Here is a 26037-nt window from a genome sequence, read left to right on the forward strand (position 1 = left end):
GTTTGGACCCAAGAGTGAACATTATTGATGGATCAGCAGAATTAGCGGGACCGTTCGCCATGTTTACTACGGTCGACCATCTGTTTACTTCCGCCATGTCGTTCTCGCCATGTCGCCCTCGCCATGTCGCCCTCGCCATGTCGCCCTCGCCATGTCGCCCTCGCCATGTCGCCCTCGCCATGTCGCCCTCGCCATGTCGCCCTCGCCATGTCGCCCTCGCCATGTCGCCCTCGCCATGTCGCCCTCGCCATGTCGCCCTCGCCATGTCGCCCTTGCCGCCATGTCGCCCTCGCCATGTCGCCCTTGCCGCCATGTCGCCCTCGCCATGTCGCCCTCGCCATGTCGCCCTCGCCATGTCGCCCTCGCCATGTCGCCCTTGCCGCCATGTCGCCCTCGCCATGTCGCCCTTGCCATGTCGTCACTTCCTCCTTTCCAATTCCCTATATGACCTAGTGCCAACCCTGAAGAGAGGTGCAGCTCCAGTCAGTCACAGAGGCGTGTCACTGCAGGACGATCCAGTGGGACGTCCCAGTGGGCCGGCCCGAGTCCAGATGTCCCATTTCCAGCTATTTACAAAAACAGCCGTGGTTTTTTTGTAACAGATTAATGTTTAAAAATGGGAACAGAAGAGCAATCAAGGGGGGTGGGCCAGGGGCGGGTCCGGGTCCAGGCCAGGTCACGGGCGAGTAACGGGGGCTGGGCCGGGCAAGGGTCCAGGGCCGGGGCTAGTCCAGGGCCTTTTCGGCACAGTGGATCTGACAGTACATGAGCATGGAGAAGACCAGCGCCATGATCTGCACACAAACGGTCACATCCAGATAAAGGTTTTGTACTGCAAAAACACAGACAGGAAGTTCAGCTAACACAGACACAGGAAGTTCAGTTAACACAGACAGGAAGTTCAGCTAACACAGACAGGAAGTTCAGCTAACACAGACAGGAAGTTCAGCTAACACAGACACAGGAAGTTCAGCTAACACAGACACAGGAAGTTCAGCTAACACAGACAGGAAGTTCAGCTAACACAGATACAGGAAGTTCAGCTAACACAGACACAGGAAGTTCAGCTAACACAGACAGGAAGTTCAGCTAACACAGATACAGGAAGTTCAGCTAACACAGACACAGGAAGTTCAGCTAACACAGACAGGAGGGTTCAGCTAACACAGACAGGAGGGTTCAGCTAACACAGACAGGAAGTTCAGCTAACACAGACAGGATGTTCAGCTAACACAGACACAGGAAGTTCAGCTAACACAGACAGGAAGTTCAGCTAACACAGACAGGAAGTTCAGCTAACACAGACAGGAAGTTGAGCTAACACAGACAGGAAGTTCAGCTAACACAGACACAGGAAGTTCAGCTAACACAGACACAGGAAGTTCAGCTAACACAGACAGGAGGGTTCAGCTAACACAGACAGGAGGGTTCAGCTAACACAGACAGGATGTTCAGCTAACACAGACACAGGAAGTTCAGCTAACACAGACACAGGAAGTTCAGCTAACACAGACACAGGAAGTTCAGCTAACACAGACAGGAAGTTCAGCTAACACAGACAGGAAGTTCAGCTAACACAGACACAGCAAGTTCAGCTAACACAGACACAGCAGACAGGAAGTTCAGCTAACACAGACACAGGAAGTTCAGCTAACACAGACAGGAAGTTCAGCTAACACAGACAGGAAGTTGAGCTAACACAGACACAGGAAGTTCAGCTAACACAGATACAGGAAGTTCAGCTAACACAGACACAGGAAGTTCAGCTAACACAGACAGGAGGGTTCAGCTAACACAGACAGGAGGGTTCAGCTAACACAGACAGGAAGTTCAGCTAACACAGACAGGATGTTCAGCTAACACAGACACAGGAAGTTCAGCTAACACAGACACAGGAAGTTCAGCTAACACAGACACAGGAAGTTCAGCTAACACAGACAGGAAGTTCAGCTAACACAGATACAGGAAGTTCAGCTAACACAGACACAGGAAGTTCAGCTAACACAGACACAGGAAGTTCAGCTAACACAGACAGGAAGTTCAGCTAACACAGACAGGAAGTTCAGCTAACACAGACACAGCAAGTTCAGCTAACACAGACACAGGAAGTTCAGCTAACACAGACAGGAAGTTCAGCTACATCAAACATATATGTCAAAATACTATGTTTTGTTACTTAACTCTCTGGAGAGGCTTTGTGTTTCACATTAAGACACATTGAACTGAACTTATCACCATGGAGACAAGCAGGTAATGTTACAAGGCCAAGTTACAGGTCAGCTCAGTGGAGAGGCGAGTCCACTCACAGTAAGAATGCAGGTTTTTCAATGCAGTAAGACAAATGTATTTCTTTTTGGTCAGTTTGTTCTCAGGTGGGGCCCTCACAGGGGCCCCTGCTCTGACCATGTACAGAGGGATTTGTATTTTAGGCTTTATTTGTGTCATTTTGTACCATTATTTTACATTACACTTCCTATTTTTATATGAATACGTGAGAACGTTTGAAGTGAACTACATATGGGACTTTTCTCACCTAAAGACAGAAATGTTACTTTCAGAAAACACTACATTTCTGTCTGAGTCATGATTACATTTAGTTTCTTGAAATAAGCCAATGTTATTGTCGAGATATAAAGCCGACTGTGTAAAATGTGTCATGTATATTCTTGTATATGTATGTTATATATATTCACACGAGGACACAGGAAACAGATTTAAATCTTTATAAACTTGTGCTTCTCTTATTGGTCTTTTCTGTTCACTTTTATGGCCATTACAGTTGTCGACACTGAAGCGGCTGTGGCTCCTACTCTGACCCTCAGGGCGGCGTGTGATCGCAGATGCCTCAGGGGCCCTTGTGTCCTTGGGCAAGACACTGAACCTGGGAATGTGTGTGATGTAAAGCACTGTATACATTAAACCAGGGTTTCTCAAACAGTGGTCCGCATCTCTTATTTATAGACAAATATTCATGTTTTTGTCCAGCTTTGAGTTCATCGTTATTTAGAATTCAAAAGAATCTCGTGTTAAACCTGGTTTAGTCCTGGCCCCTGAGGGCCACGTTTAACACGTGTGTGTGTGTGTGTGTGTCCTTTTGTGTGTGTGTGTCCTTTTATGTGTGTGTTGTGTGTGTCCTTTTGTGTGTGTTGTGTGTGTGTGTGTCCTTTTATGTGTGTGTTGTGTGTGTGTGTCCTTGTGTGTGTGTGTCCTTGTGTGTGTGTGTCCTTGTGTGTGTGTGTGTGTGTCCTTTTGTGTGTGTGTGTGTGTCCTTTTGTGTGTGTGTGTCCTTTTATGTGTGTGTTGTGTGTGTCCTTTTGTGTGTGTTGTGTGTGTGTGTCCTTTTATGTGTGTGTTGTGTGTGTCCTTTTGTGTGTGTTGTGTGTGTGTGTCCTTGTGTGTGTGTGTCCTTGTGTGTGTGTGTCCTTGTGTGTGTGTGTCCTTGTGTGTGTGTGTGTGTGTGTCCTTTTGTGTGTGTGTGTGTCCTTTTATGTGTGTGTTGTGTGTGTGTCCTTTTGTGTGTGTTGTGTGTGTGTGTCCTTGTGTGTGTGTCTGTGTCCTTGTGTGTGTGTGTCCTTGTGTGTGTGTGTCCTTGTGTGTGTGTGTCCTTGTGTGTGTGTGTGTGTGTCCTTTTGTGTGTGTGTGTGTGTCCTTTTATGTGTGTGTTGTGTGTGTTGTGTGTGTGTGTGTCCTTGTGTGTGTGTGTGTGTCCTTGTGTGTGTGTGTCCTTGTGTGTGTGTGTGTGTGTGTCCTTTTGTGTGTGTGTGTGTGTGTGTGTGTTTGTGTGTGTGTGTCCTTTTGTGTGTGTTGTGTGTGTGTGTCCTTTTATGTGTGTGTTGTGTGTGTCCTTTTGTGTGTGTTGTGTGTGTGTGTGTCCTTGTGTGTGTGTGTGTGTGTCCTTGTGTGTGTGTGTCCTTGTGTGTGTGTGTGTGTGTGTCCTTTTGTGTGTGTGTCCTTTTGTGTGTGTTGTGTGTGTGTGTGTCCTTTTGTGTGTGTTGTGTGTGTGTGTGTCCTTGTGCATGTGTGTGTGTGTGTCCTTTTGTGTGTGTGTGTGTGTCCTTGTGTGTGTGTGTCCTTTTGTGTGTGTGTGTCCTTTTATGTGTGTGTGTGTGTCCTTTTATGTGTGTGTTGTGTGTGTTGTGTGTGTGTCCTTGTGTGTGTGTGTGTGTCCTTGTGTGTGTGTGTCCTTGTGTGTGTGTGTGTCCTTTTGTGTGTGTGTGTGTGTTGTGTGTGTGTGTCCTTTTGTGTGTGTTGTGTGTGTCCTTTTGTGTGTGTTGTGTGTGTGTGTGTCCTTGTGTGTGTGTGTGTGTGTGTGTCCTTGTGTGTGTGTGTCCTTGTGTGTGTGTGTGTCCTTTTGTGTGTGTGTCCTTTTGTGTGTGTGTCCTTTTGTGTGTGTGTGTGTGTCCTTTTGTGTGTGTGTGTCCTTTTGTGTGTGTTGTGTGTGTGTGTGTCCTTGTGCGTGTGTGTCCTTGTGTGTGTGTGTGTGTCCTTTTGTGTGTGTGTGTGTGTGTGTGTCCTTTTGTGTGTGCGTGTCCTTTTATGTGTGTGTTGTGTGTGTGTGTGTCCTTGTGTGTGTGTGTGTGTGTCCTTGTGTGTGTGTGTCCTTGTGTGTGTGTGTGTGTGTGTGTGTCCTTTTGTGTGTGTGTGTGTGTGTGTGTTTGTGTGTGTGTGTCCTTTTGTGTGTGTTGTGTGTGTGTGTCATTTTATGTGTGTGTTGTGTGTGTCCTTTTGTGTGTGTTGTGTGTGTGTGTGTCCTTGTGTGTGTGTGTGTGTGTCCTTTTGTGTGTGTGTCCTTTTGTGTGTGTTGTGTGTGTGTCCTTTTGTGTGTGTTGTGTGTGTGTGTGTGTCCTTGTGCGTGTGTGTGTGTGTCCTTGTGTGTGTGTGTCCTTGTGTGTGTGTATGTGTCCTTTTGTGTGTGTGTGTGTGTGTGTGTGTGTCCTTGTGTGTGTGTGTCCTTTTGTGTGTGTGTGTCCTTTTGTGTGTCCTTTTATGTGTGTGTGTGTGTCCTTTTATGTGTGTGTGTGTGTGTGTGTCCTTGTGTGTGTGTGTGTCCTTTTGTGTGTGTGTGTCCTTTTGTGTGTGTGTGTCCTTTTATGTGTGTGTGTGTGTCCTTTTATGTGTGTGTGTGTGTGTCCTTGTGTGTGTGTGTCCTTTTGTGTGTGTGTGTCCTTTTGTGTGTGTGTGTCCTTTTATGTGTGTGTGTGTGTGTCCTTGTGTGTGTGTGTGTGTCCTTGTGTGTCCTTGTGTGTGTCCTTGTGTGTGTGTGTCCTTGTGTGTGTGTGTGTGTCCTTTTGTGTGTGTGTGTGTGTGTGTGTGTGTGTGTCCTTGTGTGTGTGTGTCCTTTTGTGTGTGTGTGTCCTTTTGTGTGTCCTTTTATGTGTGTGTGTGTGTCCTTTTATGTGTGTGTGTGTGTGTCCTTGTGTGTGTGTGTGTGTCCTTGTGTGTGTGTGTGTCCTTGTGTGTGTCCTTGTGTGTGTGTGTGTGTGTCCTTGTGTGTGTGTGTGTGTGTGTGTGTATGTATGTGTATGTGTGTTGTGTGTTACCTGCACTACTCCGATGCACAGGCCGAACACCAGCACAGATGGGATGTTGTCCAGAAGCCACTGCCGCGCCTTCTGGTAACAGGGCTGAGGAGACAACATCATGTTTGAATGTTCAATGTTTGAATTGTACAAAAGTAGAAGTACGACCTTCAAAACGACCTGATGGTTACAAAAAGTAGGTATTTAAATCTCTTAAACTCGTTCACAAACGCTTGACTTCAACACATCTGAAGAGTCGTTGGAACTCTTTGTAGACGAGCTCATTGGGTCAGTTCTTCAGGTCGTGGTCACTCGCCCGGTCAGAGAAGAGACTTAAAGTGACCACTGCCCCAGATGAAGATCTATCGACTGTTCATGGGTCGATAAACAGTGAGGAACAGAACTTCCTCTGGGACTGGAGCTCCATCATTGAGACCGTCGTGGGGTTCAATGATGATAAGAAAGGTGAGGAATCAGCCCAGAACTAGAGGAGGAGCTGGGTTACTATGGTAACACACTACACCATCATGGTTTCAAATCATGCATCGCACAGAAGGTTCCTCTGCTTAAAGTTTGAATGGATGATTTTTTTGGCCCAAATTTGAGTCTCATTTCCTCGTGGCGTGGACTGTCCATTAGTCCTGCCACGTGTCAATCATAAAACGCACCTACTGCACATGCAGTCTCGTGCGGCTCATCCCCAGGAGAGCAGCACGTTTCCGCGTGTCTAAGCGCTTTGATCTATCATAATATAGTTCCCTCAGTGTACGTGGCAAAATGAAGACAGAGAAAGACAGTTCGAGCTGACGCAGAAGAGACGGAAATCTACGGGAGACGAACGATGTGATGCGATCCATCGCGCTAATAAACAAACGCACGTGTGTGTTGTATCAGTCCGCACGGGGGAGTGGCATGTGCACGGGGGAGTGGCATGTGCATGGGGGAGTGGCATGAGCACGGGGGAGTGGCACGAGCACGGGGGAGTGGCACGAGCACGGGGGAGTGGCATGTGCACGGGGGAGTGGCATGTGCACGGGGGAGTGGCATGAGCACGGGGGAGTGGCATGTGCACGGGGGAGTGGCATGAGCACGGGGGAGTGGCATGTGCACGGGGGAGTGGCATGAGCACGGGGGAGTGGCACGAGCACGGGGGAGTGGCACGAGCACGGGGGAGTGGCATGTGCACGGGGGAGTGGCATGAGCACGGGGGAGTGGCATGTGCACGGGGGAGTGGCATGAGCACGGGGGAGTGGCATGAGCACGGGGGAGTGGGCTTTGGGGGAGGAAACATCACGCTTTGGGGGAGGAAACATCAGGCTTTAGGGGAGGAAACATCATGCTTTGGGGGAGGAAACATCATGCTTTGGGAAGGAAACATTATGCTTTGGGGGAGGAAACATCATGCTTTGGGAAGGAAACATCATGCTTTGGGGGAGGAAACATCACGCTTTAGGGGAGGAAACATCACGCTTTAGGGGAGGAAACATCACGCTTTAGGGGAGGAAACATCACGCTTTGGGGGAGGAAACATCATGCTTTAGGGGAGGAAACATCACGCTTTGGGGGAGGTATCATCATGCTTTAGGGGAGGAAACATCATACTTAGGGGAGGAAACATCACGCTTTCTGGGAGGAAACATCATGCTTTGGGGGAGGAAACATCATGCTTTGGGGGAGGAAACATCACGCTTTGGGGGGGGAAACATCATGCTTTGGGGGAGGAAACATCACGCTTTGGGGGAGGAAACATCACGCTTTGGGGGAGGAAACATCATGCTTTGGGGGAAGAAACATCATGCTTTGGGGGAGGAAACATCATGCTTTGGGGGAGGAAACATCATGCTTTAGGGGAGGAAACATCATGCTTTCTGGGAGGAAAAATCACGCTTTAGGGGAGGAAACATCACGCTTTGGGGGAGGAAACATCATGCTTTAGGGGAGGAAACATCACGCTTTAGGGGAGGAAACATCACGCTTTAGGGGAGGAAACATCATGCTTTAGGGGAGGAAACATCACGCTTTAGGGGAGGAAACATCACGCTTTAGGGGAGGAAACATCATGCTTTGGGGGAGGAAACATCACGCTTTAGGGGAGGAAACATCATGCTTTAGAGGAGGAAACATCATACTTAGGGGGAGGAAACATCACGCTTTAGGGGAGGAAACATCATGCTTTAGGAGAGGAAACATCATGCTTTAGGGGAGGAAACATCACGCTTTGGGGGAGGAAACATCACGCTTTGGGGGAAGAAACATCATACTTTAGGGGAGGAAACATCATGCTTTAGGAGAGGAAACATCACGCTTTAGGGGAGGAAACATCACGCTTTAGGGGAGGAAACATCACGCTTTAGGGGAGGAAACATCACGCTTTAGGGGAGGAAACATCACGCTTTATGGGAGGAAACATCACGCTTTAGGGGAGGAAACATCATGCTTTGGGGGAGGAAAAATCATGCTTTGGGGGAGGAAACATCATGCTTTAGGGGAGGAAACATCACGCTTTAGGGGGGGAAACATCATGCTTTGGGGGAGGAAAAATCACGCTTTGGGGGGGGAAACATCATGCTTTGGGGGAGGAAAAATCATGCTTTCTGGGAGGAAACATCATGCTTTGGGGGAGGAAACATCACGCTTTAGGGGAGGAAACATCATGTTTTGGGGGGGGAAACATCATGCTTTGGGGGAGGAAACATCACGCTTTGGGGGAGGAAACATCAAGCTTTGGGGGAGGAAACATCACGCTTTAGGGGAGGAAACATCACGCTTTGGGGGAGGAAACATCATGCTTTGGGGGAGGAAACATCACGCTTTGGGGGAGGAAACATCACGCTTTGGGGGAGGAAACATCACGCTTTGGGGGAGGAAACATCATGCTCTGGGGGAGGAAACATCATGCTTTGGGGGAGGAAACATCATGCTTTAGGGGAGGAAACATCATACTTAGGGGAGGAAACATCATGGTTTGGGGGAGGAAAGATCATGCTTTGGGGGTGGAAACATCACGCTTTAGGGGAGGAAACATCATGCTTTGGGGGAGGAAACATCATGCTTTAGGGGAGGAAACATCATGCTTTAGGGGTGGAAACATCACGCTTTAGGGGAGGAAACATCATGCTCTGGGGGAGGAAACATCATGCTTTAGGGGAGGAAACATCATGCTTTAGGGGAGGAAACATCATGCTTTGGGGGAGGAAACATCATGCTTTGGGGGAGGAAACATCATGCTTTAGGGGAGGAAACATCACGCTTTAGGGGAGGAAACATAATGCTTTGGGGGAGGAAACATCACGCTTTAGGGGAGGAAACATCATGCTTTGGGGGAGGAAACATCACGCTTTAGGGGAGGAAACATCACGCTTTGGGGGAGGAAACATCATGCTTTGGGGGAGGAAACATCACGCTTTAGGGGAGGAAACATCACGCTTTAGGGGAGGAAACATCATGCTTTAGGGGAGGAAACATCACGCTTTAGGGGAGGAAACATCACGCTTTAGGGGAGGAAACATCATGCTTTGGGGGAGGAAACATCACGCTTTAGGGGAGGAAACATCATGCTTTAGAGGACGAAACATCATACTTAGGGGGAGGAAACATCATGCTTTGGGGGAGGAAACATCATACTTTGGGGGAGGAAACATCACGCTTTAGGGGAGGAAACATCACGCTTTAGGGGAGGAAACATCACGCTTTAGGGGAGGAAACATCACGCTTTAGGGGAGGAAACATCATGCTTTCTGGGAGGAAACATCATGCTTTCTGGGAGGAAACATCATGCTTTAGGGGAGGAAACATCACGCTTTAGGGGAGGAAACATCACGCTTTAGGGGAGGAAACATCACGCTTTAGGGGAGGAAACATCACGCTTTCTGGGAGGAAACATCATGCTTTCTGGGAGGAAACATCACGCTTTGGGGGAGGAAACATCACGCTTTAGGGGAGGAAACATCATGCTTTAGGGGAGGAAACATCACGCTTTAGGGGAGGAAACATCACGCTTTAGGGGAGGAAACATCATGCTTTCTGGGAGGAAACATCATGCTTTCTGGGAGGAAACATCATGCTTTAGGGGAGGAAACATCATGCTTTAGGGGAGGAAACATCACGCTTTGGGGGAGGTAATATCATGCTTTAGGGGAGGAAACATCATACTTAGGGGAGGAAACATCACGCTTTGGGGGAGGAAACATCATACTTAGGGGGTGGAAACATCACGCTTTAGGGGAGGAAACATCATGCTTTAGGGGAGGAAACATCATGCTTTAGGGGAGGAAACATCATGCTTTGGGGGAGGAAACATCACGCTTTAGGGGAGGAAACATCACGCTTTAGGGGAGGAAACATCATGCTTTAGGGGAGGAAACATCACGCTTTAGGGGAGGAAACATCACGCTTTAGGGGAGGAAACATCATGCTTTGGGGGAGGAAACATCACGCTTTAGGGGAGGAAACATCATGCTTTAGAGGACGAAACATCATACTTAGGGGGAGGAAACATCATGCTTTAGGGGAGGAAACATCATGCTTTGGGGGAGGAAACATCATGCTTTAGGGGGAGGAAACATCATGCTTTGGGGGAGGAAACATCACGCTTTAGGGGAGGAAACATCACGCTTTGGGGGAGGAAACAACATGCTTTGGGGGAGGAAACATCATGCTTTGGGGGAGGAAACATCATGCTCTGGGGGAGGAAACATCATGCTTTGGGTGAGGAAACATCGTGCTTTGGGGGAGGAAACCTCATACTTTGGGGGAGGAAACATCATGCTCTGGGGGAGGAAACATCATGCTTTGGGGGAGGAAACATCATGCTTTGGGGGAGGAAACATCATGCTCTGGGGGAGGAAACATCATGCTTTGGGGGAGGAAACATCATGCTCTGGGGGAGGAAACATCATACTTTGGGGGAGGAAACATCATGGTTTGGGGGAGGAAACATCATACTTTGGGGGAGGAAACATCATGCTCTGGGGGAGGAAACATCATGCTTTGGGTGAGGAAACATCGTGCTTTGGGGGAGGAAACCTCATACTTTGGGGGAGGAAACATCATGCTCTGGGGGAGGAAACATCATGCTTTGGGGGAGGAAACATCATGCTTTGGGGGAGGAAACATCATGCTCTGGGGGAGGAAACATCATGCTTTGGGGGAGGAAACATCATGCTCTGGGGGAGGAAACATCATACTTTGGGGGAGGAAACATCATGGTTTGGGGGAGGAAACATCATACTTTAGGGGAGGAAACATCATGCTTTAGGGGAGGAAACATCACGCTTTGGGGGAGGAAACATCATGCTTTAGGGGAGGAAACATCATGCTTTAGGAGAGGAAACATCATGCTTTGGGGGAGGAAACATCATACTTTAGGGGAGGAAACATCACGCTTTAGGGGAGGAAACATCACGCTTTGGGGGAGGAAACATCATGCTTTAGGGGAGGAAACATCATGCTTTGGGGGAGGAAACATCATGCTTTAGGGGAGGAAACATCACGCTTTAGGGGAGGAAACATCATGCTTTAGGGGAGGAAACATCACGCTTTAGGGGAGGAAACATCATGCTTTAGGGGAGGAAACATCATACTTAGGGGGAGGAAACATCACGCTTTGGGGGAGGAAACATCATGCTTTGGGGGAGGAAACATCATGCTTTGGGGGAGGAAACATCATACTTTGGGGGAGGAAACATCACGCTTTAGGGGAGGAAACATCATGCTTTGGGGGAGGAAACAACATGCTTTGGGGGAGGAAACAATATTCTTTGGGGGAGGAAACATCATGCTTTGGGGGAGGAAACATCATGCTTTGGGGGAGGAAACATCATGCTTTGGGTGAGGAAACATCATGCTTTGGGGGAGGAAACCTCATACTTTGGGTAGGAAACATCATGCTCTGGGGGAGGAAACATCATGCTTTGGGGGAGGAAACATCATGCTTTGGGGGAGGAAACATCATGCTCTGGGGGAGGAAACATCATGCTTTGGGGGAGGAAACATCACGCTTTGGGGGAGGAAACATCATACTTTGGGGGAGGAAACATCACGCTTTGGGGGAGGAAACATCAGGCTTTGGGGGAGGAAACATCATTCCTCTGGGGGAGGAAACATCATGCTTTGGGTGAGCAAACATCGTGCTTTGGGGGAGGAAACCTCATACTTTGGGGGAGGAAACATCATGCTCTGGGGGAGGAAACATCATGCTTTGGGGGAGGAAACATCATGCTTTGGGGGAGGAAACATCATGCTCTGGGGGAGGAAAAATCATGCTTTGGGGGAGGAAACATCATGCTCTGGGGGAGGAAACATCATACTTTGGGGGAGGAAACATCATGGTTTGGGGGAGGAAACATCATACTTTGGGGGAGGAAACATCACGCTTTAGGGGAGGAAACATCATGCTTTAGGGGAGGAAACATCATACTTAGGGGGAGGAAACATCACGCTTTGGGGGAGGAAACATCATGCTTTGGGGGAGGAAACATCACGCTTTGGGGGAGGAAACATCATGCTTTGGGGGAGGAAACATCATGCTTTGGGGGAGGAAACATCATGCTTTAGGGGAGGAAACATCATGCTTTGGGGGAGGAAACATCATGCTTTGGGGGAGGAAACATCACGCTTTAGGGGAGGAAACATCATGCTTTGGGGGAGGAAACAACATGCTTTGGGGGAGGAAACAATATTCTTTGGGGGAGGAAACATCATGCTCTGGGGGAGGAAACATCATGCTTTGGGGGAGGAAACATCATGCTTTGGGGGAGGAAACATCATGCTCTGGGGGAGGAAACATCATGCTTTGGGGGAGGAAACATCACGCTTTGGGGGAGGAAACATCATACTTTGGGGGAGGAAACATCACGCTTTGGGGGAGGAAACATCAGGCTTTGGGGGAGGAAACATCATGCTCTGGGGGAGGAAACATCATGCTTTGGGTGAGGAAACATCGTGCTTTGGGGGAGGAAACCTCATACTTTGGGGGAGGAAACATCATGCTCTGGGGGAGGAAACATCATGCTTTGGGGGAGGAAACATCATGCTTTGGGGGAGGAAACATCATGCTCTGGGGGAGGAAACATCATGCTTTGGGGGAGGAAACATCATGCTCTGGGGGAGGAAACATCATACTTTGGGGGAGGAAACATCATGGTTTGGGGGAGGAAACATCATACTTTGGGGGAGGAAACATCATGCTTTGGGGGAGGAAACATCATACTTTGGGGGAGGAAACATCATACTTTAGGGGAGGAAACATCACGCTTTAGGGGAGGAAACATCACGCTTTGGGGGAGGAAACATCACGCTTTGGGGGAAGAAACATCATGCTTTAGGGGAGGAAACATCACGCTTTAGGGGAGGAAACATCATGCTTTAGGGGAGGAAACATCACGCTTTAGGGGAGGAAACATCATGCTTTAGGGGAGGAAACATCATACTTAGGGGGAGGAAACATCACGCTTTGGGGGAGGAAACATCATGCTTTGGGGGAGGAAACATCATGCTTTAGGGGAGGAAACATCATGCTTTGGGGGAGGAAACATCATGCTTTGGGGGAGGAAACATCATGCTTTGGGGGAGGAAACATCACGCTTTAGGGGAGGAAACATCATGCTTTGGGGGAGGAAACAACATGCTTTGGGGGAGGAAACAATATTCTTTGGGGGAGGAAACATCATGCTCTGGGGGAGGAAACATCATGCTTTGGGTGAGGAAACATCATGCTTTGGGGGAGGAAACCTCATACTTTGGGGGAGGAAACATCATGCTCTGGGGGAGGAAACATCATGCTTTGGGGGAGGAAACATCATGCTTTGGGGGAGGAAACATCATGCTCTGGGGGAGGAAACATCATGCTTTGGGGGAGGAAACATCACGCTTTGGGGGAGGAAACATAATACTTTGGGGGAGGAAACATCATGCTTTGGGGGAGGAAACATCATACTTTGGGGGAGGAAACATCACGCTTTGGGGGAGGAAACATCATACTTTGGGGGAGGAAACATCACGCTTTGGGGGAGGAAACATCAGGCTTTGGGGGAGGAAACATCATGCTCTGGGGAGGAAACATCATGCTTTGGGGGAGGAAACATCACGCTTTGGGGGAGGAAACATCATGCTTTGGGGGAGGAAACATCATACTTTGGGGGAGGAAACATCACGCTTTGGAGCAGAAAACATCAGGCTCATTTGCACTATCAATGCTCTGATTGGCTGTGTAGCGTCCCCTGTGGTCCGGCGGACTGGGACTAATTAGACTAATTTCTCAGTGGATATGATTCTGATTATAATAAAACACACAGCGTTTTGAAACAAAAAATATAGAGAACACAACGTGTCCCCTGGACAGAGCTTCTACTGTCCACTAGTCTTCTACTGTCCACTAGAGTCTTCTACTGTCCACTAGTCTTCTACTGTCCACTAGTCTTCTACTGTCCACTAGAGTCTTCTACTGTCCACTAGTCTTCTACTGTCCACTAGAGTCTTCTACTGTCCACTAGAGTCTTCTACTGTCCACTAGAGTCTTCTACTGCCCACTAGTCTTCTACTGTCAACAACAATTCTACAGTCCACTAGGGTCTTCTACTGTCCACTAGTCTTCTACTGTCCACAAGACTCTTCTACTGTCCACTAGAGTCTTCTACAGTCCACTAGAGTCTTCTACTGTCCACTAGCGTCTTCTGCAGTCCACTAGAGTCTTCTACTGTCCACTAGAGTCTTCTACAGTCCACTAGAGTCTTCTACTGCCCACTAGTCTTCTACTGTCCACAAGAGTCTTCTACAGTCCACTAGAGTCTTCTACTGTCCACTAGTCTTCTACTGTCCACAAGAGTCTTCTACTGTTCACTAGAGTCTTCTACAGTCCACTAGAGTCTTCTACTGTCCACTAGAGTCTTCTGCAGTCCACAAGAGTCTTCTACTGTCCACTAGAGTCTTCTACAGTCCACTAGAGTCTTCTACTGTCCACTAGAGTCGTCTACAGTCCACTAGAGTCTTCTACTGCCCACTAGTCTTCTACTGTCCACTAGAGTCTTCTACTGTCCACTAGAGTCTTCTACTGCCCACTAGTCTTCTACTGTCCACTAGAGTCTTCTACTGTCCACTAGAGTCTTCTACTGCCCACTAGTCTTCTACTGTCCACAAGAGTCTTCTACAGTCCACTAGTCTTCTACTGTCCACTAGAGTCTTCTACTGTCCACTAGAGTCTTCTACTGTCCACTAGTCTTCTACTGTCCACTAGTCTTCTACTGTCCACTAGAGTCTTCTACTGTCCACTAGTCTTCTACTGTCCACTAGTCTTCTACTGTCCACTAGTCTTCTACTGTCCACTAGAGTCGTCTACAGTCCACTAGAGTCTTCTACTGTACACTAGAGTCTTCTACTGCCCACTAGTCTTCTACTGTCCACTAGAGTCTTCTACTGTCCACTAGAGTCTTCTACTGCCCACTAGTCTTCTACTGTCCACTAGAGTCTTCTACTGTCCACTAGAGTCTTCTACTGTCCACTAGTCTTCTACTGTCCACTAGAGTCTTCTACTGTCCACTAGTCTTCTACTGTCCACTAGTCTTCTACTGTCCACTAGTCTTCTACTGTCCACTAGAGTCTTCTACTGTACACTAGTCTTCTACTGTCCACTAGAGTCTTCTACTGTCCAAAAGTTTCAGACCCATATCAAAGCTCCCGTTCATGTCCAAGATCCTAGAGAAGGTGGGCTCTGAACAACTGTCAGACTTCCTAAAACAGTCTAACATTCACAACTCTTTTCAATCTGGTTTCCACAAACATCATTCTACGGAAACCGCATTGCTCAAAGTGTCCAGTGACATTATAATGTCTGCTGATTCTGGAAAATGCACGGTTTTAGTTCTGTTGGATCTGTCTGCACGGTTGACCTTTGACACCGTCGACCATCATATCCTGTTGAACAGACTGAGGGACCTGATTGGACTATCGGGGTCAGTTCTTCATTGGTTTTCCTCATATTTATCCGGTCGGAGCTTTAGTGTTGCTGCAAACCAAATAATGTCCGACTCAGCTGATCTGTTGTGTGGAGTTCCTCAGGGCTCCGTCTTGGGTCCCGTCCTATTTCTGCTTCATATAATTCCCCTGGGAATGATCATTAAAGAGTTTAGTGATGTGTCCTATCACCTGTTCGCTGACGATATTCAGCTCTATTGCTCTTTTAAACCTTCTGAGATCCAGAAGCTGAAATCCTTGGTCAGTTGTTTAGTGCAAATGAAACAATGGCTGAGTCAAAACTCGTTGCAGCTAAATGCTGACAAAACAGAAACTCTGATTATTGCCCCTGATGATGCCATTCCAGGGATAAACCAGTACTTGGGTGTTTTAGGCCAGACTGTAAAACCAAGTCTTAGAAACTTGGGTGTTGTCTTTGACAAAGACATGTCTTTAGAGCACCACTCCAGCTGTTGACGAGGAACTGTTTCTTTCAGTTGAGGAGAAAATCTCTAAGCTCAGGAAAATGGTGTCTCAAAATGACCAGGAAGTTATAATTCATGCATTTGTGTCTTCACGTTTGGACTATTGTAACAGTTTGTTTTCCTGTCTTAACAAGAAGGAGCTCTCTCGTCTGCAGCTGGTCCAGAACTCTGCAGGGAGGATCTTAACTCGCACAAACAGAAGGGCCCACATTTCACCCATTCTTAAAGCCCTTCACTGGAGCCGGTCTCCTACCGGATACAGTTTAAAATTCTTGTCTTAACTTTTAGAGCTTTAAATGGTCAGGTCCCATCGTACATCAGCGATCTGATTAAACCATACGCTCCCTCTCGCTCACTAAGGTCCTTGGACCAGAAACTGTTGCTGGTTCCTCGCACTCGTTTTGGGACCAGAGGAGACAGATCCTTCCAGGCTGTTGCCCCCAGACTCTGGAACGATCTTCCGTTCTCCCTACGGTCACTGGACTCAGTTACTGCTTTTAAGGGTCAGCTTAAAACCTTTTTATTTAGTCAAGCCTTTTAAATGCACTTGTTTTACGGACTGATTTTACTGTATATTGTTGTATATGTATTGTTCACTGTAAGTTTTTTGTGTTTTTATTGTTTTACTCTGTGTTTTGTGAAGCACTTTGTGACATCTGTCTGTGAAAGGTGCAATAGAAATAAAATTTACTTACTTACTTACTTACTAGAGTCTTCTACTGTCCACTAGAGTCTTCTACTGTCTACTAGAGTCTTCTACTGTCCACTAGAGTCTTCTACTGTCCACTAGAGTCTTCTACTGTCCACTAGAGTCTTCTACTGTCCACTAGTCTTCTACTGTCCACTAGAGTCTTCTACTGTCCACTAGAGTCTTCTACTGTCCACAAGAGTCTTCTACTGTCCACAAGAGTCTTCTACAGTCCACTAGAGTCTTCTACTGTCCACTAGAGTCTTCTACTGTCCACATGAGTCTTCTACTGTCCACTAGAGTCTTCTACTGTCCACTAGTCTTCTACTGTCCACAAGAGTCTTCTACTGTCCACAAGAGTCTTCTACAGTCCACTAGAGTCTTCTACTGTCCACTAGAGTCTTCTACTGTCCACATGAGTCTTCTACTGTCCACTAGAGTCTTCTACTGTCCACTAGTCTTCTACTGTCCACAAGAGTCTTCTACTGTCCACTAGAGTCTTCTACTGTCCACTAGAGTCTTCTACTGTCCACTAGTCTTCTACTGTCCACAAGAGTCTTCTACAGTCCACTAGAGTCTTCTACTGTCCACTAGAGTCTTCTACTGTCGACTAGTCTTCTACTGTCCACACGAGTCTTCTACTGCCCACTAGAGCCTTCTACTGTCCACTAGTCTTCTACTGTCCACTAGAGTCTTCTACTGTCCACTAGAGTCTTCTACTGTCCACTAGTCTTCTACTGTCCACTAGAGTCTTCTACTGTCCACTAGTCTTCTACTGTCCACTAGAGTCTTCTCCTGTCCACTAGAGTCTTCTACTGTCCACTAGAGTCTTCTACTGTCCACTAGTCTTCTACTGTCCACTAGAGTCTTCTACTGTCCACTAGAGTCTTCTACTGTCCACTAGAGTCTTCTACTGTCCACTAGTCTTCTACTGTTCACTAGAGTCTTCTACTGTCCACTAGAGTCTTCTACTGTCCACTAGTCTTCTACTGTCCACTAGAGTCTTCTACTGTCCACTAGAGTCTTCTACTGTCCACAAGAGTCTTCTACAGTCCACTAGAGTCTTCTACTGTCCACTAGAGTCTTCTACTGTCCACTAGTCTTCTACTGTCCACAAGAGTCTTCTACTGTCCACAAGAGTCTTCTACTGTCCACTAGAGTCTTCTACTGTCCACTAGAGTCTTCTACTGCCCACTAGAGTCTTCTACTGTCCACTAGTCTTCTACTGTCCACTAGAGTCTTCTACTGTCCACTAGAGTCTTCTACTGCCCACTAGAGTCATCTACTGTCCACTAGAGTCTTCTACTGCCCACTAGAGTCTTCTACTGTCCACTAGTCTTCTACTGTCCACTAGAGTCTTCTACTGTCCACTAGAGTCTTCTACTGCCCACTAGAGTCATCTACTGTCCACTAGAGTCTTCTACTGCCCACTAGAGTCATCTACTGTCCACTAGTCTTCTACTGTCCACTAGAGTCTTCTACTGTCCACTAGAGTCTTCTACTGCCCACTAGAGTCTTCTACTGCCCACTAGTCTTCTACAGTCCACTAGAGTCTTCTACTGTCCACTAGAGTCTTCTACTGTCCACTAGAGTCTTCTACAGTCCACTAGAGTCTTCTACTGTCCACTAGAGTCTTCTACTGCCCACTAGAGTCATCTACTGTCCACTAGTCTTCTACTGTCCACTAGAGTCTTCTACTGTCCACTAGAGTCTTCTACTGCCCACTAGAGTCTTCTACTGTCCACTAGAGTCTTCTACAGTCCACTAGAGTCTTCTACTGTCCACTAGAGTCTTCTACAGTCCACTAGAGTCTTCTACTGTCCACAAGAGTCTTCTACTGTCCACTAGAGTCTTCTACTGCCCACTAGAGTCTTCTACTGTCCACTAGAGTCTTCTACAGTCCACTAGAGTCTTCTACTGTCCACTAGATTCTTCTACAGTGTCAAACGCTTGCGCTTCATCCTAGATTGCTCCCGGTGGCCGTTTGGTAATCAGATTAGATTAGGTTTAATATTAGTTATTAATTCATAGGTTTATGGTGAATACAATTTTCTGCGCACCATAGATTTTCTTCTGCGCGCACTATGAGTGAGCAGTGCGCAATTGCGCAGGCGCAGCTTAGAGGGACCAGTGGTTACAGGGACATTTGATTATGTGCCACGCACCAACATCTCCCCACAGCAGTCGCAGGGCTACTCCAGGCGCCGGGGAGAACACGAAGACACGGGGAGAACACGCAGACACGGGGAGAACACGCAGACACGGGGAGAACACGCAGACACGGGGAGAACACGCAGACACGAGGAGAACACGAAGACACGGGGAGAACACGAAGACACGGGGAGAACACGAAGACACGGGGAGAACACGCAGACACGGGGAGAACACGAAGACACGGGGAGAACACACAGACTCCAAACAAAAGCGAAGCGAGAGCACTAACCACTGAGCCACCGTATCGCTGTGAGGCTTGTGCCTACGAGCACTGTGCGGCTCGCCAGTCAAACCCTCCCACAGCCCCACCCACAGCCCCAGCCCCTCCCATAGTCCCTCCCACAGCCCCACCCACAGCCCCTCCCATAGTCCCTCCCACAGCCCCTCCCACAGCCCCAGCCCCTCCCATAGTCCCAGCCACAGCCCCACCCACAGTCTCAGCCCCTCCCACAGTCCCAGCCACAGTCCTAGCCCCTCCCATAGTCCCTCCCACAGCCCCACCCACAGCCCCTCCCACAGTCCCAGCCACAGCCCCACCCACAGTCCCAGCCCCTCCCATAGTCCCTCCCACAGCCCCACCCACAGTCCCAGCCCCTCCCATAGTCCCTCCCACAGCCCCACCCATAGTCCCTCCCACAGTCCCACCCACAGCCCCACACATAGCCCCACCCACAGCCCCAGCCCCTCCCATAGTCCCTCCCACAGTCCCAGCCCCGCCCACAGTCCCAGCCACAGCCCCACCCACAGTCTCAGCCTCTCCCACAGACCCAGCCCCTCCCACAGTCCCAGCCACAGTCCCAGCCCCTCCCATAGTCCCTCCCACAGCCCCACCCACAGCCCCTCCCACAGCCCCACCCACAGTCCCAGCCCCTCCCATAGTCCCTCCCACAGCCCCACCCACAGCCCCACCCACAGTCCCAGCCCCTCCCATAGTCCCTCCCACAGTCCCTCCCACAGCCCCACCCAGTCCCAGTCCCTCCCATAGTCCCTCCCACAGCCCCAGCCCCTCTCATAGTCCCTCCCACAGCCCCACCCACAGTCCCAGCCCCTCCCATAGTCCCACCCACAGCCCCACCCACAGTCCCAGCCCCACCCACAGTCCCAGCCCCTCCCATAGTCCCACCCACAGCCCCACCCACAGTCCCAGCCCCTCCCACAGCCCCAGCCCTTCCCACAGTCCCAGCCACAGCCCCACCCACAGTCCCAGCCCCTCCCATAGTCCCTCCCACAGCCCCACCCACAGTCCCAGCCCCTCCCATAGTCCCTCCCACAGCCCCACCTACAGTCCCAGCCCCTCCCACAGCCCCACCCACAGTCCCAGCCCCTCCCACAGTCCCATCCACAGCCCCACCCACAGTCCCAGCCCCTCCCATAATCCCTCCCCCAGCCCCTCCCATAGTCCCTCCCCCAGCCCCTCCCACAGTCCCAGCTACAGCCCCACCCACAGTCCCAGCCCCTCCCACAGCCCCACCCACAGTCCCAGCCCCTCCCATAGTCCCTCCCACAGCCCCACAGTCCCATCCCCTCCCACAGCCCCTCCCACAGCCCCACCCACAGTCCTAGTCCCTCCCACAGTCCCAGCCACAGCCCCACCCACAGTCCCAGCCCCTCCCATAGTCCCTCCCACAGCCCCACCCACAGTCCCAGCCCCTCCCATAGTCCCTCCCACAGCCCCACCCACAGTCCCAGCCCCTCCCACAGTCCTAGTCCCACCCACAGTCCCAGCCCCTTCCATAGTCCCTCCCACAGCCCCTCCCACAGCCCCATGCACTTTGAAACTTATTGAACGTTTTAACGTCACATGAATGAAAATAGAGCCACATTATGAAACTGTGATCATCTTCACAAATATAGTTGATGAATGATAAGTAAAAGAAGCGTGAGCACTGACCTCTGTCCAGCCGTCCACGCAGGGGTCAGTGCCCACAGAGCAGCAGGAGGCCGGCAGTGCCCCCCCCAGGACGTCCCACCAGTCTGTTTTATTGGACACGCCGCAGCACTTGAACTAGGACACACGAAAGACATTTTAACACCACACGGTAGAAAACTCCAGGCCAAGCATGGAAATACAGTAAGTGAAGGAACCTCATGGTTACAAACGGTATGTTTCCATTGGTTCACTTTGGACTGGATTGGTTTTGTCCTAAAGTGTCTACACGGTGACCTGTACCATCCCATTTAAGTGATGTATAGCAGACTGAGAGGCTCCAGGAGGACTTTAGCTCAGGGGGAGGAGCTCCACAGCGCAGCCAGATGATTGGATCAGACCAAAATAAGATGGCAAAAAGCAGAGAAACACTAAAGAATAATTTGTCTCCAAACTCTGACTTGATCTTGTGCTAAAGCGCCGTGTTTCCACTGATGCTAACGACTATGTCGAGTCTTAGCAACACAAAGCTAGCAAAGCACGTTAGCAACAGCTGTTTCCTATTTATGGCCGCACGGCACTCGCTTTGTCAAGAACCACAGTCTGATATTTCCAGGTCATAAAGCGTCTGACATGATCCAAAGCCAAAGCACGACATAAAGAGAGGTTCAAACGCAGCGTAGAGGCTTTAGCCACGCCCTTCACATGCGTAGAGGCTTTAGCCACGCCCCTCACATGCGTAGAGGCTTTAGCCACGCCCCTCACATGCGTAGAGGCTTTAGCCACGCCCCTCACATGCGTAGAAGCTTTAGCCACGCCCCTCACATGCGTAGAGGCTTTAGCCACGCCCCTCACATGCATAGAGACTTTAGCCACGCCCCTCACATGCAGAGAAGTCAAAGAAATGAGGCAAAACTGTTCCTGTGTGCGCTCGCTTTACCCACTAATGAAGCCTGCGTGAATTCAGCCTGGAAGACCTAACTCCATCCATCTACGTCAAGGCCTCCATGGAAGGACCCCTCTCCCCAGCGCCATCATCGCACTCAAGCGGGCGCCCGCCTGTCCGTCTGTGAGAGTCAGATCCCTCACTTCACCATGGACTCTTCCAGGTTTCTGCGCTTATCCCAAAGAGGTTATGCAGTTTTTCCCGGCCAAGAAGGAGGGTGAAAGGACAGGGGGCGTCTGCACCATGGCCCTCGCACCTGCTCCTCATCCCCAATCAAGGCTCTCAGTGACTCCTCCCCGCTCCCAATCAGCACCAGGCGGTCGCATTTAAGCCTCAGGCAGATGGCTCGGCCGCTCAAACCGTCCTGCGACCCACCACCTCCCCAGCTCCTCCTCTTCATTCCCCTAATCCTCTACCTTTTAACATCTACCACCACCAGTCTCCAGGCTCTGGGGGGAGACATCTAATACAAATAGATCATGGAGTGCCCATGATTGCAACGTCTTCCGCCGGGGTCTGAGCGCCAAATAACTCACGAATAAAGCTTGCTAAACAGTCCATTCTCGTGGTCTCTTTGTCTCTCCAGGGTGAAATGAATAAAGGTCTTTTTTGTGAATCACTGAGATCGACATCAGTTATACGATTTTGATTTGATTTCTTAAGAACACATTAGAGTTTAGAGTGTTGTCAGTTGCTCCTGCAGCAGAACTCTGGACTCTGGACTCTGGACTCTGGACCAGGAGCCAGGTCCTGAACATGGACACACAGGACGACATGAAGTGAACCGAGCCGGTCGAAGCGTGGAACAGAATACTGCACCTTTACAACAAACACTTTTGAATGAAAGAGTAGAGTCTGCATGAGAGGACGCTCACCATCTTCTGCACGTTGTCCCAGGACTTCCTCAGGCCGGGCTCGCTCTTGTACCTCCTCATGCCCTCCTTCAGCTCGTCCTGGGCCCGCGAGTCCAGCTGCAAACACAGGACAGACTCAACCCTGGACATTCTGCTGCCTCTGACTGATGATGACCTGCCCTTTAAGTCCTCGCCACAGCTGCCCTGGGGCAGACTCACAGCACAGGTGGGAAATACCAATGGTGGAAAGTAGCAAAGTACAAACGTTAAAATACTGTAGTTCATTTATAGGCGTCTGTATATACTTTACTAGTTTTCTCTGTGACTTGATACGTTTCTTTACTGGACTGAAAAGTAGAAAGAGTTATTTTTATCATGTTCATGGGGAACTTCAGCTTGAACCCCAGTTTTGAGCAACAAAAATGTATTCATAAATTCATTGGACAAATTAGAAATATTATTTTAATAGCTGTTGTTGCCAAAACAACAACAATAACAACACCACACACATATTGAATGCCTTCACAGTCCACGGTGACAAACTGAGTATTTCCTGTATCTGTATCAGAATTTAGTACTTCCTCTAGGTTCTCTTACTTTTTACTCTTATTTGAGTCAATTGTTGGACAACTACTTTGTACTTTTATTGAGTAATATTATTTGGAAGGGTTGTGCTGCTCTACACGTCTGAGGTCAATACAACCTGAAGCCTCGGTTCAATCTGAGCTCATGTTCACACACTGACACTTCTTCCTCTCGCCTCTAGAGGCGCTGTGTACAATATCAGCCAAATGTGTGAGAAATGTGAGGGAGAAGCTCTGGTCTGTGACACATGAACACCTGGAGTGGGACTCGAGCAATGTTTGGAAATTTGCAGATTAAGTCCCTTAATTCATTTATGTTTGGTTCCATTTAGCTTTAAAAAAAAGATCCCATATCCTGCCATTTTCCCCGTTTCCAAGTCGACTCTCAGGGCGTCTGATCAACACCCAGAGTGTGTGTCCCCCGCCCACCCCGTGACGTAGTCTCAGTGAGAGCGTGTGTCCCCCGCCCACCCCGTAACGTAGTCTCAGTGAGCGCGTGTGTCCCCGCCCACCCCGTGACGTAGTCTCAGTGAGCGCGTGTGTCCCCGCCCACCCCGTGACGTAGTCTCAGTGAGAGCGTGTGTCCCCCGCCCACCCCGTGACGTAGTCTCAGTGAGAGCGTGTGTCCCCCGCCCACCCCGTGACGTAGTCTCAGTGAGAGCGTGTGTCCCCGCCCACCCCGTGACGTAGTCTCAGTGAGAGCGTGTGCCCCGCCCACCCCGTGACGTAGTCTTAGCGTGGAGATGGTGAATGTAAACGCAGCATGACGCAGCGGCACATTTCAGCAGCAGCGTTTGAACAAAAGAAGTAGCGTTTGAAGCAAACTGTGCCTACAGTGCCGCGGGATGACGCGTCCCTGTGAGTAGGCCCCATCCCTCTGCTCATCCGAGGGGAAGGACTCTCGCTAAAAACTGCAAGAATCAATCAAAACCACTTGTGGCTCATATATGAGGCACCAATAGCACTCTAAGAAGGTTAAGCTCTGAAAAGTCGATTTTGCATGACCTTCGACCTTTAAAGGTTGGATGGACGATTTTTTTGGCCCAAATCTGAGTCTTATTTCCTCATGGCGTGGACGGACGATTAGTTCTGCAACGTGTCAATCATAAAACGCACCTATCGTTCACCTGCAGCCGCGTGCGGCTCGTCCCCACGTTTCCGCGCGTCTAGGCGCATTGATCTATCATAATATAGTTCCCTCAGTGTACGGGACAAAATGAAGACGGAGAAAGACAGTTCGAGCTGAGGTAGAAGAAGATGGAAATCTACGGCGACGAGCGATGAGATGCGATCCGTCGTGCTAATAAACAAACGCATGTGTGTGTTGTATCAGTCCACACGGGGGAGTGGCATGAGCACTTCCACCTGAGTTCTCAAATCGCAGAAAAATTGTCCATTGCGCCTTTAAGTATAATCACTGGAAATGGTGATGTGTGTGTATATATATATATATATATATATATATATATATATATATATATATATATTATAATATATATATATATATATATATATATTATAATATATATATATATATTATAATATATATATATATATATATATATATATTATAATATATATATATATATATATATATATTATAATATATATATATATATATATATATATATATATATATATATATATATATATATATATATATATTATATTATATTATAATATAATATATATGCTTGATCATCAGTAATTAGAACTAAACCAGACTTTGACCTGCTCCTGTGACTTTCTCATCTTTCTGCATGTCATTTTGTCCTGTGTCATTTTGTCCTGTTTTCTCACACAGGTCCAACTGGACCAGCGTTTGCTTCTTTGGTCTGGATCACGGTTTCATTGCACGATCACAATTAGCCAAATAAATCCAACCAGCCAGTGCCACAGTGTGTCCCACACACAAGACACAATCACAGTGTGTCCCACACACAAGACACAATCACAGTGTGTCCCACACACAAGACACAATCACAGTGTGTCCCACACACAAGACACAATCACAGTGTGTCCCACACACAAGGCACAATCACAGTCAGTGGACGCAGTCGGTGGACGCAGTCGGGGGACACAGTCGGGGGACACAGTCGGGGGATACAGCCGGGGGACACAGTCGGTGCACGCAGTCGGTGGACGCAGTCGGTGCACGCAGTCGGGGGACACAGTCGGTGCACGCAGTCGGTGCACGCAGTCGGTGGACACAGTCGGGGGACACAGTCGGGGGACACAGTCGGTGCACGCAGTCGGTGAACACAGTCGGGGGACACAGTCGGGGGACACAGTCGGGGGATACAGCCGGGGGACACAGTCGGTGCACGCAGTCGGTGGACGCAGTCGGTGCACGCAGTCGGGGGACACAGTCGGGGGACACAGTCGGTGCACGCAGTCGGTGGACACAGTCGGGGGACACAGTCGGGGGACACAGTCGGTGCACGCAGTCGGTGGACACAGTCGGGGGACACAGTCGGTGCACGCAGTCGGTGCACGCTGTCGGTGGACGCAGTCGGTGCACGCAGTCGGTGGACACAGTCGGGGGACACAGTCAGTGCACGCAGTCGGTGCACGCAGTCGGTGGACGCAGTCGGTGCACAAAGTCGGTGGACACAGTCGGGGGACACAGTCGGGGGACACAGTCGGTGCACGCAGTCGGTGGACACAGTCGGTGCACACAGTCGGGGGACACAGTCGGTGCACGCAGTCGGTGGACGCAGTCGGTGCACACAGTCGGGGGACACAGTCGGGGGACACAGTCGGGGGACACAGTCGGGGGACACAGTCGGGGGACACTGGCTCTCACCTGGTCTTGATACATGTGGACGACCAGCATGAGCACAGCCTCGGTCAGAACCAGCAGCAGCAGAATCAGGAAGAACTGTGGACACAGCAGCAGAGTTCAAAGGTCAGGCACAGGTGATCCTCCACG

At 49.4% G+C, this 26037-nt stretch overlaps 1 protein-coding gene across 1 annotated transcript in view; it reads right to left on the reverse strand.

Moving 5' to 3' along the window:
• Positions 1–680: 680 nt before the first annotated feature.
• Positions 681–26037, reverse strand: part of tspan4b (tetraspanin 4b) — a 50866-nt gene continuing 25509 nt past the window's right edge. Inside the window, exons 4-8 of the mRNA XM_072442342.1 lie at positions 25912–25986; positions 22543–22638; positions 20746–20859; positions 5541–5624; positions 681–794 (exon numbers count right to left, since the gene is read on the reverse strand). Coding sequence (XP_072298443.1) covers positions 726–794; positions 5541–5624; positions 20746–20859; positions 22543–22638; positions 25912–25986 — 438 coding nt within the window. The 3' untranslated portion in view covers positions 681–725. The remainder of the gene's footprint in view (positions 795–5540; positions 5625–20745; positions 20860–22542; positions 22639–25911; positions 25987–26037) is intronic.

The sequence above is a fragment of the Eucyclogobius newberryi genome, unplaced genomic scaffold, assembly GCF_026437365.1.
Source record: "Eucyclogobius newberryi isolate DKJ021-1_F unplaced genomic scaffold, fEucNew1.0.hap1 SCAF_13, whole genome shotgun sequence".
Taxonomy (NCBI): Eukaryota; Metazoa; Chordata; class Actinopteri; order Gobiiformes; family Gobiidae; genus Eucyclogobius; species Eucyclogobius newberryi.